General features: G+C 52.7%; 8 protein-coding genes across 8 annotated transcripts; 1 reads left to right on the top strand and 7 right to left on the bottom strand.

Annotated features, from left to right (window-relative positions):
* Positions 1-527: 527 nt before the first annotated feature.
* Z519_01035 (uncharacterized protein) lies at positions 528-1,778 on the bottom strand (the record flags this gene model as incomplete). Its single annotated transcript, XM_016758792.1, has 1 exon — positions 528-1,778. The coding sequence occupies one exon, from the start codon at positions 1,776-1,778 to the stop codon at positions 528-530; it is 1,251 nt and encodes a 416-aa protein (XP_016624120.1).
* A 680-nt stretch (positions 1,779-2,458) lies between these two features.
* Z519_01036 (uncharacterized protein) lies at positions 2,459-4,099 on the top strand (the record flags this gene model as incomplete). The annotated part of the gene is made up of 1 exon (XM_016758793.1): positions 2,459-4,099. The coding sequence occupies one exon, from the start codon at positions 2,459-2,461 to the stop codon at positions 4,097-4,099; it is 1,641 nt and encodes a 546-aa protein (XP_016624121.1).
* Positions 4,100-4,703: 604 nt separating this feature from the next.
* Positions 4,704-6,104, bottom strand: Z519_01037 (uncharacterized protein; the record flags this gene model as incomplete). Its single annotated transcript, XM_016758794.1, has 1 exon — positions 4,704-6,104. The coding sequence occupies one exon, from the start codon at positions 6,102-6,104 to the stop codon at positions 4,704-4,706; it is 1,401 nt and encodes a 466-aa protein (XP_016624122.1).
* An 875-nt stretch (positions 6,105-6,979) lies between these two features.
* Z519_01038 (uncharacterized protein) lies at positions 6,980-9,290 on the bottom strand (the record flags this gene model as incomplete). Its single annotated transcript, XM_016758795.1, has 2 exons — positions 6,980-8,366; positions 8,419-9,290. 2 exons carry the CDS (start codon positions 9,288-9,290, stop codon positions 6,980-6,982), a joined length of 2,259 nt encoding a protein of 752 aa, XP_016624123.1.
* Positions 9,291-10,367: 1,077 nt separating this feature from the next.
* On the bottom strand, positions 10,368-11,868 carry Z519_01039 (uncharacterized protein; the record flags this gene model as incomplete). Its single annotated transcript, XM_016758796.1, has 9 exons — positions 10,368-10,456; positions 10,508-10,644; positions 10,699-10,762; positions 10,821-11,130; positions 11,184-11,195; positions 11,246-11,289; positions 11,338-11,628; positions 11,701-11,758; positions 11,812-11,868. The coding sequence occupies 9 exons, from the start codon at positions 11,866-11,868 to the stop codon at positions 10,368-10,370; spliced, it is 1,062 nt and encodes a 353-aa protein (XP_016624124.1).
* A 1,005-nt stretch (positions 11,869-12,873) lies between these two features.
* Z519_01040 (uncharacterized protein) lies at positions 12,874-13,899 on the bottom strand (the record flags this gene model as incomplete). The annotated part of the gene is made up of 1 exon (XM_016758797.1): positions 12,874-13,899. One exon carries the CDS (start codon positions 13,897-13,899, stop codon positions 12,874-12,876), a length of 1,026 nt encoding a protein of 341 aa, XP_016624125.1.
* Positions 13,900-14,822: 923 nt separating this feature from the next.
* Positions 14,823-15,675, bottom strand: Z519_01041 (uncharacterized protein; the record flags this gene model as incomplete). Its single annotated transcript, XM_016758798.1, has 2 exons — positions 14,823-15,477; positions 15,548-15,675. The coding sequence occupies 2 exons, from the start codon at positions 15,673-15,675 to the stop codon at positions 14,823-14,825; spliced, it is 783 nt and encodes a 260-aa protein (XP_016624126.1).
* Positions 15,676-16,714: 1,039 nt separating this feature from the next.
* On the bottom strand, positions 16,715-17,953 carry Z519_01042 (uncharacterized protein; the record flags this gene model as incomplete). The annotated part of the gene is made up of 3 exons (XM_016758799.1): positions 16,715-17,119; positions 17,172-17,501; positions 17,558-17,953. 3 exons carry the CDS (start codon positions 17,951-17,953, stop codon positions 16,715-16,717), a joined length of 1,131 nt encoding a protein of 376 aa, XP_016624127.1.
* Positions 17,954-18,495: the final 542 nt, after the last annotated feature.

Below are 18,495 nucleotides of genomic sequence, written 5' to 3' on the forward strand. Positions count from 1 at the left end.
AAAGAGATCAGGGTAGGGGGGTTGAAGAAGGCTTCCGGGGAAGGAGAAGTTCACCATTAATACAACAAATTAAGAGTGACCTGAAGGGGGATCCATCATCAACCTGGTCGCCAAGCACAGAATTCCCCCACAATATTGTGTAGACCCCATGGGGTCCTGCCAAAAGCGTTCCTGAGTGCGCCATGAGCGCGGGACTCACGCATATTCTGTTAGCTTTTGAGGTATTCCGAAAGTCGCAATAAAAAGGCCTCCGCTAGTCACATTCTTTAGCCGGAGCGGTCTTTGGGAACTACGAAGAGATCGAGTCGTGGGTCATCCTCCAGAAAGCGGTGAATTTTTAAGCCGAGGAGATCCATCTGCAGCAATTACAAGCCAACCCCAAGACTGAATCATTCTACCCAAGATATATCAAGGGCAGGGTTGAAAGAGACCGTCGGCACAACAAGTTGCCTGGCCAGGGATATCATGCGTGAGAACATGGCAGAGAAAGTCACCCAACCTTTAGTCTAGCACAAGTGGCAACAATCTTATTTCCACAAGACACACATAGGCCCCTCAGCCCGACCCTTGGCCCTCTCCTCTCGGCTGAGTTTACCCTCTATGCTTATATCCTTCGCGAAGGTGACCTTGTCCGGTGTAGTCTGATGTGGAACGTTCACCTTTACACTAATTTTACCCCTGACGTCCTTCAGAAACCCTGTGACCGTGTCTCTCTCGAAAACGACGATATCTTGACTCAATTGGTTGGAAACAGCAACCCACTTATTCTCCTTGTCATTGGAAAGGGCAAACATTCGAGGATGCTTGCCATGTACCTTCTGGCTTCCGACATATGTCAAATGGTGTCCATCATGTGCCGGGTCGCTGTCGACAGAATAAATCGCCAGGGTGTCATCATCTGCTCTTGTCAAGTTTCGATTCGAGGCATAGACAAATTTTCCATCATTGCTGACAGCAATCTCAGCAGCGAGGTCTTTATGCTCATCAGCAGTGGGAGGAAGATTTTTTCCCAAAGTTGAGAGCGTCTGCTTGAACTTGACAGTGAGGTCTTGTGGCCCTGTACCTTTGTAGTATAACACATACACACGAATTGAGTTGTCTTTCTCGCTAACGAGGTACATATATGCCTGGGAAGAACTGATTGGGTTGAAGGCAGCATGCCGAGCTCCAGCTGGTGATGGCACGGGAATCCTCTGGACCTTTTCAACCTGCTGCGAACATTCTATAGAGTAGATGTCGACACAGTCCATAGTGCGAAGTGGTACAATGAGAAACCGTCCAGAAGGATCAAAGGCGGCTTGATGTGGGTGTGCTTCCTTCGGGCCAGAATCCGACGTATTGTAGTCGAAAATATGAGTGGGTTTACCAATGGTGCCACTCTCCGACAATGGGTAGATAGACAACGTTGATGCGCTGATATTGGCGGCGGCTAGTATCTTTCCGTCTGGGCTCACCTCGCAGTGTACGCCCCCCTTTCCGTTGCTGCTCGCTTGATTGAGAAGCGTCAATCCCGTTCCACCTGTAGCTGAAGCCGTGACGGGTACCTTTTGGAAAGCGAAAACCTCACCGGACTGGGTGTCGCTTCCGGGATAACTGGTGCGGCTGATACTGTAGATTTTATCGTCAAAGGAAGTGAGCCATCCAGGCATGAAACCAGCGTCTGTGTTGATTCCAATGACCGACAAAGACTCATTCGCGCTTTTCCTCGGGTCAAAGGAGATCTCAAGTATCCCAGTGCTTTGTAGAGCAACATAAAGCCCGAGCGTGGTTTGACCCATGTTGGCGGTGGTATGTTGCTGCAGAGTAGCCGTTGATCTCTTAGTCTTGATATAGAGAAAAATTCCGTCGAAATCCAGGTTGCTTTATTTCGGAGAGAAGACGGCGGAGTAACTGATGCCAGCTTGTTATTCAAGCTGGGTTTGTATCTCTTGAAATTCAAAGGTTACCTAGAATTTCACTCAAAGGCGACCGGAAATATGTGAGCAGGGGAAGCGATGAAGACAGCCCCACATAATGGCCCAATTGGGCTAGTCCGACCTGCATAGGCATCAGGTTGGTTAAGATGCCTGCTCATCGCTGCTGGTAAAAAGCCCAGACGAAATGTCGGAGTCCATGAAAGGTGAGAATCGGCTTTATTTTAAACCTAAAATCTAGCAACCGAACAGATAGACAGGACACACAATATGCCAACACGCCCTTTGAAGAGATCAGGGGGAATCCCACTGTGAAATCTGCCATCATACCAAGGATTGCGAATCTCGCAATGCCAAGTCTGGTTCGGCCTCCACTGTTTCCCGCCCCCGCGTTTCGCTTCTCCATTCTCCATCCCCCACAACTACCTCGCGCATATCATTCCCCAGTCCTGGTTGGACATCTCCCCTTTGATGCATTCAATGTTTACCACTGCTGAATTCGCAGTCTTCGCCTCACCCTCGCGATCCCACAAAAACAATTGACCATGAAAGCCAAAGCGTGCACCCGCTGTCGCCAATGGAAAGTAGGCTGCGACGCCAATATCTCTGGGCCTGAAGGCTGCACTCGCTGCCAGGAACATGGCCTCCCCTGCGTCTTTGACAGCGCTTTTCAGCGCACTCCCAAGAGGAGGAAGCTGGCCGAAATGCAAGTCGAACTGGCCGAGCTGAGAAAGTTGGCGAGTTCTCGAGTCACCTCCTCCGCTGAAAGGGAGACGGGCAACACGGCTCCCCAAGCCCCTACCTCCACTTCCCTAATACCGCAATCTATGCCCAGCTTAACTGTTTGGCCCGCTACTACCGGACCAGAACCTGCTACTATTCTCACATCCGAGCCGGACTTGCAAGGCTTGTGCATCGCTGACAAATATATCGGCGATATCCATCTCGCCGCCTCGCATGTCAATGAACTCTTCCGCATCTACTTTGCACGATGCCATCCATACCTCCCATTCAGCATGAGTCGGTCAATCGAGACCATCTATGAGAGATGTGTGACGCTGTTCTGGGTCATCTGCGCTGTGGCTTCCCCCGATACCGCGCGGTCACAGTTCGAGGGTCCTATTCGTGGTCTGATATCCGATGTCCTCGACCCTGCCAAGGGCAGCACCGTCGAGATGGTGCAGGCTATCTTGATCCTGTGCATGTGGCCGTTCCCTTTTACCAACCAGAGGACGGATTCATCCTTCATTTACAGCGGAATAGCAACCCAGATTAGTCTCAGTATTGGCCTACATCGACCGGCAAGCGACGCTGATTTCGGCAACGAGACCAGTGAGCGTTATGTCGACGAAGAAATCAGGAGAACAACGTGGCTAGCCTGCTTTATCGTCGCCCAGATCCAAGCGAGCAGGCGCGGTGTCCCAGCAACGGTTGTGGCGGACTACTCACTAATGTCTTCCTGTGATAATCCCGGAGTCCCACAGGAGCTCTCTCATCTGTGCTATATCTCCCACCTCACGGTTGATTCTACTCATGCACTTGGAGCCCGTGGCTCCAATACCGCAGGCTTGGTCGAGCCCTCAGCACGGATCAGCCTGATCAATGTCTTTGGTAAACAATTCGACGATCTCCGACGACAGCGTTTCCCGAAGCCCACAGACGTCGTTGAGATATTCTTTTTGAGCTCGAGGCTTCAGCTCTGGTCCTTTGCTTTGCACAATGACGTCCCTCTATCTGCTAATACTGTTCAGATCATCTACCAGGCAAGAGAAGACGCCGTCCGACTCATCCAGATTGCATGCGAGAAGAATCTTTCCTTGGTGCCATTCTACACCCGTCGATCCGTCTGCTATGCTGCTCTGCTTCTCTGCCGGATCAAGCTCGGCCCCTACGGCTGGCAAGACGATATGATTGACCACCATGTCGAAAGAGCACAGCAGGCTCTGAGTGCATCCGAGGGTGTCAAATTTGGTCAGTTTCTCGCCGCCGTAACGTCACCAGAAAACAGAGACGTGTTTATTCGTACCAGTGGCGACAAACGGTCGCCACATCGTTCGCGAATGGGCGCATTTCTGGTGTTTGATTTTCAACGCGTCTACGCGGATCTCAGGCTGCAACAGACCAACATCCCTTTCCCTTCAGATTTCCTGGATCTCGATAATCTTCCCTGGACAGAGTTTGAGTAACACTTAAAAAGCCAAAAAGAAAAAAAAAGGCAAAAAAAAGGGGAGGAAGGGTTCAACAAAACGCGGGGGAACACAATATTGAAAACAAGCGGTGTATGAACTTATTTTCCATTCGAGTTGGAATCCGGGGTCCAAAAGTATTAAATTTGGCGGCAACTTTTCCTGCAACCTGGGGGGTTGAACTATACTAAGTATTTTTGTAGCACTGTCTGTTGTCACTGTTGTTGTTACGAGTCCTCTCGGCGTTTCACAGTCTCGTCCAGTTTGGTCCAATCCAATTCAGTCCATCACACACAGCCACGCTCGCGTCCGCGCAGACGAAATACATATTCGCGCATGAAAAGTCCACCTTGGCCAACTTAGGGCAGCCCGGCCCCAGCCCCAGCCCAGGTAGGGGAAGAGGAAATATCAGGGGTATGCTCCCTGCTGTGTACAGACAGGATGATGAGCGGAGAATACATTTGTTTCGGTGACTTCAGCGGGGAGAGGAAATAGGTGTAGGAAGCCAAGGTGAGGATAGATGGGGGATAGAGGGTATGTAGCTGAAAAAGTTCATGCCGCGCTTCTTGTAAATCCAGCAGCCCCTCTGAGGTGTTGGAAATCATTACCGCCGTGAGGAAGGTACAGTGCGTGTGTCTTTCGCTCCCTCTGAACTTGCACCGGCGTTGGGGTTCAAGTTCGGATTCGGAATCGGATTCGCAGTCGCATTGGCAAAGGATGTAATCGCACTCGCACCGGAGCGAAACTCCCTGTTGAAGCGCTCCACATGGGCCCTCATGACCTCTGCCCGGCGCTTTTCCATCTGCACGCGCTTGTCCTCGTCGTTCCGTTCGACCTCTCTGGCGGCCATGAAGATGCGCATTGCCTCGTAACTCTTCAACGCCTCGGCCATGTCCTCCCAGAACATCTGGACCGAGTCCTCTGCGACGCGGCACGTGGAGGCCAGGATGCGGCGCTCGGCGAGGTTGAGGTGCTTGTGGCCACCACCACCGCCGTCGCCGCCGCCAACGCCACCGCGGGTGTAGACGCCGCGCAGGAACGCGCGCGTCTCGGGCGTGAGGCCCAGGTAATGATTCTGCGCGGGCTCGAAGATGGTCCCGAACTCACTCTTCAGAGATTGCGCGAGGCCAACCCGAAAAATCGGGGCGGGTCCATATTTGGACACGTGGTGGAAGAGGCGCTCGCGGGCCTCGGCGTCGGCAATACTGAAAATCTTGTTCAGGTTTCCCAATAGCCCCTTGGGCCATCGCGCGTGGTTCGCCCAGCTGATCTTGGTCGCGATGGGATCCCACGGCAGCGTCGTCACGTACGGCACCGAGTCAGGATCGACCGTGCGGAACTGGTGGAAGGACTTGTGCTGCGGCGCTGTGTCCTCTAGGTCGTCGCGGCTGGAGGAAGCATCCCTAGCGCGAGTGGTGCTGGGAAAATCGACCTCCTCGTCAAATTTAGGCTTGTCGTCGTCGGCGGTGTCGTTGAGCATGAAGGCTTCGCCGTAATGAGCCGGTCTTCTTTTGGTGTGAGAAGGAAACGGAGGTTGAAATTGAGATTGTTGCCCATCCTTGGTCATCCCGTCTTCTCCCTCCTCCTTCTCTTCCTCAAAGCAGATTCTCCCTTTCTCATTGCCTGACCTCAGAAACTTCTCCAACCCGGCTTTGAGTCGAGCCATGGAGCCATACTGCTTGTACTCGCCGAAGAGACTCTTGGTCTCGGCCGCCAGGGCGAGCTGCGTGCTTCGCGGCTGGCGGGAGAGGATCGTCTCGGCCTCGAGCGTGAGGCTACGGAGTTGACCCTGCAGGTCTTCGAGGAGCTGGGCCCGCGGGTGGTGGTCGTCAGTCCGGATCGAGGAGGCAGCGTTGTTCGAACGCCCAGCAGCACCGACCCCAGCACCAGCATCGGAGTCGTCGGAATCACTCGCCTCATCTGGTGAGTGATCGGACGGCTCGTCCAGTGTATCGAAGACATCATCGTCGTTGCCGTCATTGTCGTCGTTGACGTGTGCGTTCATCTTTCTCCCCTCCTCCCTGCTTCCCTGCTGCTCTGCTTCAAGTTCGCCTGCGTGATGGTAATGACAGTTCAAGCATCAGGGGCGTGGAGGTTGAAAGAGCGTGAAACAAAGGTACAGTAGAAAGAGAAACAATACCAAGAACCGAAACAGGAGTGGATGAGAGAGAGGAAATGGAATCGAGGGTCGGGCAGATACTGAGACTGTCCTCGTGGTCATCATGTTCACCGCTGAATACTCACCATTCACTATGACCTCATCTGATATTCACTTGTTTCGTTGGTCGGGTGAAGAACCTCGCATCGTATCGTGTCGTGTCGTGTGGTGGTGTGTTGTGGTATATTCACTCTGCCCTCATGTACATAAGGCAGTTTGGTACCCGAACACCGCCAGGTGCCAATGTACTAGCTCTGAAGGGTTAAACGAGGACGAGGAAGAACAGACATTTGATAGTGTCCAAGGCCGACATTCTCTGCTTCTGCCTTTGCCTTTGCCATCACACATTCAGCTATATATGTGCGCGCATGTGCATGCATGACCTTTGGACGTCTCCGTCCATCGGGGCCCCTCGACTACCAATACTTCCCTTCATCTCGGTTTATATCATATCCATCAATCATTACCTCCCCAAGGAACCCGATACCCGTATGATAAACCCCCTCGGATAGCCGCTGGGCACAGACCAAGCAGCCCAGATTCTGCATGCCCATACGTATCCATTGTGTACATATGCAGCAGCGAAAGCATCCAGCAAGAGAGAATGGGGGAAAAGAAAAACACCTCGTCTACCATATGCACCACCAAGATGCCTCCCGTCTCCCCCATTTGGGAGACGGGGAGTGGAAAAGAAATGAACAATGAAAAGGCGCCCGCTCTCCTCAGAACTTCTCGCTGGTAAGACCCCTCGTCAGATGGACCAGCAACCAAGCCAGAACCTGTACGACCATGGTCAACAGCCAGACCACCAACTTCAGCCCCATGACCAGCCCACCCAACACCCCCCTCGTAACCGCGGGTAACTCCTCACCCTTGCGGTCGCCGGACTGGTAGTGGCCGAGCTTTTCCAGGTCGAATTCGCCCACGACGATCTTCTTGGTCTTCGTCTTCTTGTTCTTCCTTTTCCGCGACTTTTTCTCCAAGGTCTCGTCTTCCTCGGACTCGTCGGTCGTGCTGTTGGACAACCGCCCAAACCAGATCCGCGATCCTTTTGGTTTGGATCTCGACGAGCCGCTCGCCTCCCGGATGTCTGCCTCGTGGGTCCTGCGCATCAGCTTGGCTTCTTCCTCTGCCTCTTCTCGTTCCGCGATAGTGGCGTAAAACGCGCTGCCCGCATAGCTCCTCACACTGCCGGCTCGGGTACGGATACTTCTGGCGCCTATTCCGAGACGAGACGTTGGTGCGGGTCTCGGTTTCCAGATCTCCATGCCTCCCAAGATGGGATTCGTGGCTGCATCTGCGACGGCGACCGACATGACCGCTGAGACGACGCAGTCAACACTGAACAGGCTGGGCATCAATTCGAGGATGGCGTTGGCGTCGACGTGGAGGATCTCAGAGGTAAGATCAAGAGTGGCTAGGGGTGGGTACTCTGACGATGGTGAGGGAGTTTCAGTCAGTGGGAGCGTAGACAATCGACGCATGCCAGCTCCTGCAGAGGACGGAGCCGTGGTGGTAGGCGTCATGACTGCGCCTATCCGCCGCGCAGCGTTCGGGTCAATCACGTTGATCGTGGGAAGATGGCTGTCCGTCGAAATGGTAATATGCAGCACCGGCTTCCCCGTAATACTCCTTATCGTCGTCGGCGAGCTCGGAACGGGGCTCTGTGTCGCAAAATCCCCACCCATCGCGGCTCGCCCAATGGCCGGGTGCTCAAGTTCATAGAACCCGCCCCTCGCGTTAAATCGTAAATGACAGGCTTCCTGCTTGGCGGCACGACGGACTGCCTGTGCTTCGATATCGTCTCGGTCTGTTGGTGCAAGACTGTGTTGTCGAGCGAGCGCGGCTGATTGGTTTATCGCCAGCAGGGCGGCGAGCTTGGGGAATATGAAGGCGACGAGGCCGTCATTGGGTGGAAGACGGCGAGCAGCTGGTTCCAGAGGGCAGAGAATCACGTCGCGTGTGAGTGGCGTATCTGCGTTGGCTGTGGGTGACCGAGGTTTGCTGGGGCAGGTTTTGGAGATGGCGATTTCATTTGTGTCGTAGGTTTGGAGGGTGTAGAAAGGGAGAGAAGGGTGGGAGCCAAATACGAATGTTGCTTCCTCGGTCCTAGCTACTATCAGCATAACACGGCAAATACGAGAGTGAGGGGTGCAAATACCGTGCCATCTCGAGATCGAAACTCTTTATCGAACAACCCGGTTCAGTTCCATGAGAAGCGTCCCATAATTTCTCCAACTCCCTTTGTGTTGATATGCGAGGACCCACGTTAATGCTCATCACGTCCGACGGGAAGTTGAGAACACTAGCAGGGGCAGTTCTCTGGGCAGCCACTACTGCTGGCGTGTTAAATGGAATGGAAAGACTGCTTCGGTAGTCCTCCCTGGAAAGAGGTATGCCGTTGAAGGGCGGCATGCCAGAGATTCGTACCGGCGGTGGTGGGTGCGGGAGGTAGACTTGTTGAGTCAATGGCACGGAAGGGTTGTAAACGGGGAATATGGAGCGGATGGGAACGACAGGTGAAGGATCGGTGGGAGACTTATTATGCGTCCCGTCATGGATGTTTGCCGTAGAAGCTGCCGCCGCTACCAAGGTTGTTGCCGATCCTGTGCCTAAGGATGACGAAGGCTGTGGAGATGATGACTGGTGAAGCTCGGGCGACTGGTATAACGATGGAGTGTAGGTTACCACAGTTGCGGAAGGAAGAACAGGCTGGGTAGGAGTCTTTCCATCGATGGGTGAGGACGTGGTCACCGCCCTCCCGATATCTTCTGGAGAAGGGGTGGACTCTCTCGTTTGTTGCTGTTCGCTGAGGCGGGCGGGGAATCGAGGGACGGGTGGCCTCTCCTCCTCCATCTTGATAACAACCGATTCGGCATTGGGCGAGAATGTGCTGTCCGGGGAGGTAACAATACTGATACTGTGTAGGCTTGGATTCTTTTTATGGGGATTTGGAATGGCGATCTTGGGAACCGTCGTCGGAAAGAGCGAAAAGCCTTGCACGGCCGAAGTGGACGTCGTTGCAGTAGTCATGGCTGGATACCTGATCGCAGCGTATATGACTATGCTGACCCTTACAGATCGTAGAAGGAGCAGGCCTGCTGCGCGCAAAGTATGGAATTAAGAGACTGAAGAGTGCAAAAGGAAAGGAACTGGATGCACGGTGCGCAGCGCAGCGCAGCACAGCACAGCACAGCACACGACCTCAAACAACGTGTCAACGGCACACCAGACGCACGAGGACAGAAGAAGAGAATCAAGAAATAAAGGGACGTGAGCAGGACAAAAGTGAATGATTACGATTTCCTCTGCTGAGTACTGGGTGCACCTACAGAGAAAGGGAGCTCCCACCATGATGCAAGCGACCCAATCGGTCGAGGCTGGAAGAAGACGTGCCTTGGCTGGCGTTTAGCGGCTCAAGATAGAAGTTATGCCGGATCATGGAGATCCATCACACCTGTGAAGACGCTGGAGAAGCACATTGGCGGGAGAGAAGCGAATCGCGAGGCGAGGGGTGGAAATTGTGGACATTGGCAGAAGGGGAAGATGGAGGGAGAAGACAGAGCAAGACAGAAGAAAGCCTTGGAGTGGAGTTGAAATGGCCTCAAACACGGTCGGCGCGTAATGCTGGCGGTGGTTGGTCCGTCTATTTTGGGAACCGAGTGGGTCTCTTGGTCTGGTCATCTCTGTATCGTGAGTGGCCGGTACTCAACAGCAGCCAAATGCGTACTAGAACAACCAGAAATTCCACCAAGTACCCAGCCCGCCAAGGTACCTTGTCACTACTTTTCTCACTGTACCGGGACTTTACACAGACCTCCCTTCCTCTCCATGCACCTAGCGCTGCCTTTGCAGGTCCTCGGAATAGAAACTGCAGCCAATAACTTGCCAGCATACTTGTTTCAGAATCATCTCTCCTATCTAGCTCCGTCTAGCTAGTACGTCAAGACCTCTCTACCCAAGATGGCCATTTGCGATCTTCCCCAGTTCGCCTAGAAAAAACACTGCACCAGTGATATGCTCCATCACGGCAAGTTGAAGTCCACCACAATACGCCTGCGCGCCTGGTTAGTGACCACTTTGCTTTGCCGTGCCCGCCGAGGCCCGAACTTACCCAGCTACTTGCCCGTTCTTGAGCTTCTGGACCGATTCATTGAACTTGCTTAACCCGACCACGGTCGGCTCGAGTCGGAGCTTCCCTAGATACCATTTCAGTTTGGCCATGGTCATCTATCCGTGCACGCACATACCTCGTTTGGCAAAGTCTAGTGTCTCGTCGATATCGGCCAAACTGGCGACCAGCGTTCCTTTGATGGACTGATTCCGGAAAACCAGCTTTGATGGATCAAGGTCGATGTGGTACTTGCCGTGCGGGGGAATGCCAATGCTATGGACGGGTTAACGTGCGCATCTGACCTGGTCGGTCGTAATATGTGCTTACCACATGATTTGTCCACCTCCTCGAGCACCGAGATAGTCGAGCGCAATTGGGTATGATTGTACGGCTGTTCTTTCTGTTAGCCACCTGTCGGGGGAGATCACAGTGTGTGCAGAGACACGCACCGGTCACAATGACGCCATGAGCTCCTCCTTCGGTTATTTCGAGGACTTTCTTCACAGGGTCTTCTTCCTTGAAGTCGACGAAATGTTCGGCACCCAAGTTCAGGGCGAGTTTTCTCCTCTCGTCTCCAGTGTCCACCACGATTGGTCGGATACCCATTGCGGAAGCTAGTTGAACGCCCTGGATCCCAACACCTCCACCGCCACCGGGGAAGACTGCCCATTGACCGGGTCTAAGATCTGATTCCTTGAGCGACGAGTAAATCGTAGACGCCGAGCACATCACGGGGCCGGCGACGTAGTCGGATACTCCCTTGAATGGGTCAATGTGTGCGAAGGCTCTGGGCGAGGGGTTGGCCCACTTACATCAGGAATGAGCTATATAACAGAGTTAGCCTGTGGTCTCGCATGCCTAGATTGGAACTCACAGTGGTGTAATTCTCTGGCGAGACCACATATTGCTTGTATGACCCTGCAGAAGTGTCAATATCCGTTCTTGCACACGTCAACCCGCACCCACCATCACACGCGCCACCTGTGAAGACCGCTTTTGCGCAGTATGTCTCTCTGCCGGTTTTGCAGTATTCGCAGGAATGACAGACATCTTGAATTGGCTTGTACCCCGCCCGCTGGCCGACCTTGTATGCCTTGACGTTCTCACCAACCTTGACAATAACTCCAGCTCCTTCGTGCCCGGCACATCTTACTCCCAACTCAGACATCTTGGGAAGATTCCAGTCGTTCAGCATAAAGTGAATGTCGCTGAGGCAGAGACCGGTGGCATTGAGTTTGATCAGAACGTCATTAGGACCTGGACAGGAAACACAGTGGTCAGTCAGGTCAGGAGAACTGAGTAAGTTCTAAACAACAAGCCGACACATACCGATTTCAGGCACAGGCACCTTCTCTACTTCGACGTAGAAGTCCGGGCCCTCATTTTTCTATTGAGTCGTGTGAGACATTCGACCAGACTGCTTCCCTTCAGGCCACCTACCACAACGCCACCCCAGCATTCCTTGGGAATATCGAAAGTCGGGGCAGGATCACTCATGGCGACGGAGCTTGCGATCTCAACACCGCGGCAAGAAGGGAGACAGGTTAGAACAAGACAGAGACAGCTGCAAGAAAGAAGCAAAGAGGCAGGAGAGAGCAAGTAAGGCCAGCACCAAGAGGTTTTTATGTCTCAATACGCGGACTTCAAGGATTGCGCAGACAACGAGGGGTGAAGGAGGGGTTCCTTTGTCGCAACTCTGCATAAACGGAAAAAGGGCTTCAAATGCACGGCCGGATGGTTCGTGTTTGGAGATCCGAAGTCGAGAAATGCCGAATAGATGGAGCCTTAGGGTCGGTGTCAAGTCTTCTGACTCGAATACTTCGACATTGAGTCCCACCAGGAGCTCCCAAAGTGAGGCCACCAAGGCTGCAGTTCTGGAGTGTGTATCACGAAAGGGAAGCCGACCCAAGGAGCCTTTTCTCCATGTGGGCAACATAGAGGGGATTCTCGTATTACTACCCCTGCAAGCGGATGACTATTTTCTTACCATTCTCATCCAAGCACGCGTCTTTTTCGAAGACATTGGTAAACGTGCAGCGGGGTTTGAGGGGGAAGGATAGCGGGGCGGTCAAGCGAAGAGACGAGGACTCGACAAATATGGGGAATGAGTATTGGGCCGAGGCTATGACCCTAGCGCCCCCTCTGCCCCGTCTCCGTGGTTCTTCCGACAAGGCTGCAGTCTCCTGGTTTGCCCTCGCCAGCCAGCTCGCAGCGCAGTGATCTTTGTCAATGAAAGTAATCCGTTGCTCGTGTTCATATTTCAGTACCGCGGAAGATATCAAGCTTTGCGCAGCAGATCCACTTGACGAAACAGAAGCAAATAAACCGCGGAAAGATTAGCTCGTTTCGTCAAAATCGTTGTCCTCGGAGAGAGCCTGGTAGATGTCTTGCTGAATGTCGGTTTTCTTCATACGCCGCAGTCTGGAAGCCACTGCAGCAGATGTATGGGAGCCAACAATGTGCTCTCGTATCGTCCAACACGCAATACCTAGAATCACGGCCTCAATCATCGTCTTCACTTGCGATGAAATCTGGGCCTAGTGCTTCCCAGTCCTCAACTTTGCTTCTGAGAACCCTGACCCCAAATCCTCGTTTCTTACAAGCACTGTGATTCGCAACGCGAAAGAAATGCTGAGCGTGATGGATCATGGTCGCCTGAAACTGGTTCTTCAACGCTTCGACGAGCCAATTCTCCAGAGCATCCCCTTCATCATCGTTGTGGTCGTCTTCGTCACGCTTGCACCTGCCTTTTCCATTCATGTCGCTCTCCTGGGGTCTCGAGAACGTCACCATGGCCAAGTCAAGAAGACATCTGATGCCGTACTTGTGGAATTGCGCCTGCGTGATTTTCCGAAAGACGAGGGCCCGCAGCGTGCCCATCCCGAGCTTCTCTGCAAGAACATACAAATGTCCCGCCCTGAGCGCTTCATTTTCGTAGTGGTCAACGGACGTGCAGCCGTCTAGTTGTTTAGGGATCACATCCTCTCCATGAGGGTTGTCGACAAGGGCGGGCATGTATTCGTCGGTAAGTAGAAACTCGCGGACGGATTGAAAATGGTCGACATTGACCGTCGTCAGTTTCGGATGCATGATGTATGGACCCGGCGCGCCGAGTTTGCTGATCAAAGCCCTCAGTATTGGTGATTTGTCAAGATCTTCGAGGGCCACTTCAATCTCTTCATTGTTCTTCCCTACGTAGATTTTCACCCTCTGATCTGGTGGCTTCTTTTGCAGGTTCTCAAGAGCTTGTATTTCAGCTTCCCTTTTGATCCTGACGCGCGCAGGCCTAGATTGGGGTGACATATTTGGAGACGGCTGAGACGATGTTCGCCCTAACGACAGCGTCGTAGAAGTTCTGCGTCGCTTCGGGGCCGAAAAGGGATACCGTGTGATTGTGCCTCTTGAGCTGGGTTCTCCGACTCCATGTTCATTTATACAGTCGTCAGAGCGGGCAAATAATGCCTCTTGCTTGTACCTTCGAGCCCTCTCCTCTGCAGTCCAAGAAGGTTCGCCCCAGGAGCTTGACATATCGATAATGTCGAAGTAAAGGGCCGATGAATGAATGCCGAGGAGTTCAGAGGTCGATCACTGCAACATCTCAAAGTGTGACGTACCGGTTATCGAGAGTATGGTGCTAGGAGACGAGAGAAAACGCAGGAAAGACTAGTGACTGGCAGATTGAGTGCAATTCTGAGAGAAATTAAACGAAAGGAGACAAGGTAAAGAGATCCAACCGCATCTCGAACTGGGTATCCAAATTGCAAGCGAGGGAGAATCGAAAATGAAAGAGTGGGTAAAAACCATGTCGACTTACTGTCACACGCTTGCCCGGACTCTGGATATCACTGTTTTATCACATGCTAATGGCTGTAGAATGTCAATTCACAACAAAGTGCACTGGTAAACGTATTTTGAGGTGGCCGAATCTCTCATTTCCTATTCTGAACACAGAGGTTTTCATCCCATCCCAGGAATCAGGTCTGAAAAGTAGCTTCACCATATCAGACGTCGACATCAGAGTCGAGAAAACAACCAAGGTACATAAGAGCTGCGAGTTGTAGGTCGCACACTGTGAGTTGATTATTCCCATGAGATTCTCAAAATCCCATTGAAAGAGCGGAAAGCTGAAATTGCGCCTAAAGCAGGGCCATTAGAAGGAGTAGGGTTGCGATGAACCAGCAATTGTCGTCGGCCAACCTCGAGAAGAAGCGGAGTTGTTGCTGCTGTCAAAGCAGGCGAGGTCCCACAAGACTCGTTGTTGATACCAACGGCCCTGGTAAACATACTGTCCTACCTCACATCATAGCACCAAACCGTCGAGCCTTGGAGTGGATTGTGCAACCTTTTAGATGACTTTGGGAGAGCGGCTGTTGCTGTCAAAATCGAAAGATGTAAGCTGTTTGTCTCACGGATCACGAGTCTCAAGTGCCACCAAGTCTTGTGTATTTCTCTTACCTGATCTCAACAATGTCATCGATATGATTGCACATGGCCACAAACAGGTCGAAAAACAATTTGCCCCCATTCTCCATTTCCATCTGCATGGTTCCGCTCCTCTTGAAAGTCTTGCGACTTCGAATGATCAGAGCTAGGTAATGAGCGCGGAGTCGCGATTCCGTATCTGGCGTGTGCGCGTACGCATACCGAGCCGATCGCAAGATCACGTCGACTTGGATTCCAGACTGCAACCCCTGCTTCCGAAGAGACAGACGTTTCAGTTCCTCCAGGCCGTACCTCTCGGCAGCGCAGTACACCACGGTGTCTCTGAGAACGTCGCCGCCAGTATCGGGGAGATAGATTGTCGATGCGTTGTTTCCGCGGCCACCATTTTTTATGAGGTCCTGGGCGTCCTCGAGATCCCAAGTGTTTCGGCGCTTGTTGTGAAGCAAGCGAGGATAATAGTCACCCTTGTAGAGAAACTCGAGGATGCAGGACAGGATTTCGGGTTCTTCATCGGGCAGTTCCACCCTCTTCGAGCCGCCTTCAAGGAAGTTGCCTTTCAGAGCAGCCGCGAAGTAGGGTGAATGACAGAGGACGTCTTCGTGAGCAGCGAAGAGTCGCTGCTCGCAACCCACCACCAACGTGACGATGGGACTCGTCAGTGTGCTGCATCTAGAAATCAGTATATGTGTCTGCGCGCAAACGGCCATCCTTTGTTTGGTTTGCGGCTGCCTACCTTGCCACTGGCGAGCCGGCGTCCACAGTGTCCTGCATCTTCTTCTTCACGTGTTCGGGATAATTGGTCTTTGTGGTCTTCGACTTGACGATGCGACCTTCCCTGGTATTGAACGATCGCTTGAACATGTCGTCGAAAGAGCGCATTGGCATTAGGCGGGAAATGCAATGATTGTTGATTGTCAAGATCCAGAGATTCACGAACGAGCGAAGGAAGGGGATCGAAAGAAGGGCAGAAGAACCTGTGAGGATAGTAGAGAGCGTGATAGGTTTTCTTCGGTGGGAGAGTGACGCGCTCACAAAGGAAGCATGTGATGAGGAGCTGCGCAAGTCTTCGCTGGATGACTTCTTCGCCTGCCAACCAAGCTCCGGAGAGAAGGTCAACAGCCAACAGAAATCACACGGAAGAACTTGACGGTTCGGGTTACTTTGCGCAAAGACAAAGATCGCCGGACGCGTGTGTGGTTTGCCTGCTCGGGTGCGTGAAGGAAGGAAAGGAAGAAGGACAGAAACGGCAGGGCTGAAATATATAACAACTGCGCAGCGCAGGCGGCTGCGGAGGTCTTGGCCCAAGGCAACCAAGCCAACAGATGGAGTGTCGAATCATATTGGATTTGCTGCGCCTATCTCCAGGCATGCATGCAGTGCAACTTGCAGTAGTGAGTTGTCGAAACACAGCCCCGGGAAAGACAGTCGAAGTGATGGAGAGGTACTGGAGGTAGCACAATCAGGGAAAAGCCATCACTTGGAGATCATTTGTTGACATTGTCAGCTGACCGCGTTCGACGGTCGCACGCGTCTTGTGCCTCTGGCGCAGGCCGCGGCACATACATAGTGTCCAAGACCCGAGATCGCCAGCTTGTGACTCCGTCATCCTGCTACCTCTGTGTACATTCCCATCCAGATATTGACACCAGGTCGATGAATCCGAACGTCGATGCCAACGCTGCGCCGCCTCCAAAATCAGCCCTGATGTCCGATCTGGCAACCTCACCTTAGCCAGAGCCATCTAACCAGGCGGCAATGTGTACGCAATGCCGAAGAACAAAAGTGCCGCTGTGATGCAAAAGTGCCTGGCATATTGGATTGCCCAGTCAGGACTGCTTGTGAGAGTACTCGATCGGTATGCGCCCGGTAAGTGTGTGTTTGGTGTCTTCCATTCGGTCGTCTAGAAATAGGTACGCATCCTCGAAGTCCAGCCATTAGCCTCCACATTCTTCTGCTCCATCTCAGCAATTTGGTTGCCCTCTCGAATTTTCCTCTCCTTGTCCTTTCGCGACTTGATGCGCTCGAGGATTTCAGGAGTTGGATTCTCGACCGATTCTGGCGTGGGTTTCGCGCAGCCATGTTGAAGAGCATCATATCTGTCTCGACAAGCATTCTGGGAGAAGTTGACCACAGGCTGGACGTTCGCATAGTTAGTACAACTTGCGTCTATCATGACAATGGTGGGACATGCCTTCATTCTCTTCATATTATCAGCCACCATGCGCCATTTTTTCGACTCGATGTCGTCTTTGAGCCTCTTGACTTCCTTTTCGGTCTTGATAACAGCTTGCAATAGAACATCATCCTGCGAGCTTGTCAGTCGTCGTCTGTGTGCCCCTTCGATTGCCAATACATACATCTCCCTCATGCCAGTCCGTTAAATCTGCGTCGAGCAGATCGTCTTGTCTCTTTTGCAAGGCGGCCTTGATGCGCCTCCAGCGGGTGCCGATGGTTTTTGGGTTGTAGGCGGTGCGACCCTGGTCGATGAGAGCTTGCGCGATATCCTTCTCGAGAAATCGAGCCTCTTTCATGCGCACAATCAACTCGTCATCAGAATCCAGGTCCGCGGTGACCTTTTTGGCAACGGCGGGGCGACCTCCTTGGATCTTCATCTTCTTGATGTCTGCTGCATTGGTGATTTTGCCCGATTCGAATACGCGGCGACGCTTGGGCTTAGGCTTGTGACTCTGTCGGATGTGATCAGTGATGCTGAACACAAGAGGTGTTGCATGGATGGTCTTACCTCCAGACCCAGGTCATCGTCTGCTTCGGACTCGAGATCGGCTCCTCCGTCACTATCATCGTCGTCCCAGGCTTGGTTGCCCGCGTCTCTGTCACCTTCCACTATCGGACCACCAACTGCTTGACCAACGTCTGCTAATGTTAGACTTAAAAATTCTCCCAAGAATTTTCCGCATTTCAGGGGACCGTCAACCGATGACTTGCCTGGGGGAAAGTACTCGAGATCCAGCTGCTGGTGTGCGAAGTACGGGAGGCGGTGGGCGCTCTGGTGGTTGACGATTGCCGGAGCCTGTTTCTTTGTGTTTTGGTTTGGTTGTTTACCGCGGAAGACGAGAGGTCTGCACTCCGTCTTGCGCGGGGCCGTGAGTCTTTCGAAATATTGGGTGTCGACCCGCATGTTGGGCGCGCGAGGCAATCAAGGTTCGGTCAACACTCAAAGGAGGACGCGCAGTCTTGGGACAGAGAGCGACAAAGAAAAAGGTGTTGGAACGACTGACACTGTGTCACTTGTGGGTGTAAACACGCAGTTGGGAGTGACGGAATTGCAGGTGAAGGCCAAGGTGAAGGTGAAGGTGTAAGGTGAGGTGAGGTTGAGGGTGAGGGCGGTGGTCGTGACCCTGCAGGTCGACAATCGCAGTCACTCCCGAAACCGTGACCCCCTGATCTTCTCAGCCTCTTCTAATAACGATCGTCTATAGCAAGGTAAAAAAAAAAAAAGACTGCTCGCTTTCAGCTTCTGTTGTCATAGCAGTAGGTATTGACATACTCATGCGCTCCCCTTCTCGAAACGGCCATCTTGAGCATGCACTCTCGCTTAATCCGACACCTTCAAAGATCTGTGATCCAGTCTACACGTCCACGCCATATTCCCTTCAACCCTACATCATTTTGTTTACTCGCTGCAAGGCTATCAGCCGTCAACCTTCAGAGCAATGCAGC

The sequence above is a fragment of the Cladophialophora bantiana genome (genome assembly GCF_000835475.1).
Source record: "Cladophialophora bantiana CBS 173.52 unplaced genomic scaffold supercont1.2, whole genome shotgun sequence".
NCBI classification, from domain to species: domain Eukaryota; kingdom Fungi; phylum Ascomycota; class Eurotiomycetes; order Chaetothyriales; family Herpotrichiellaceae; genus Cladophialophora; species Cladophialophora bantiana.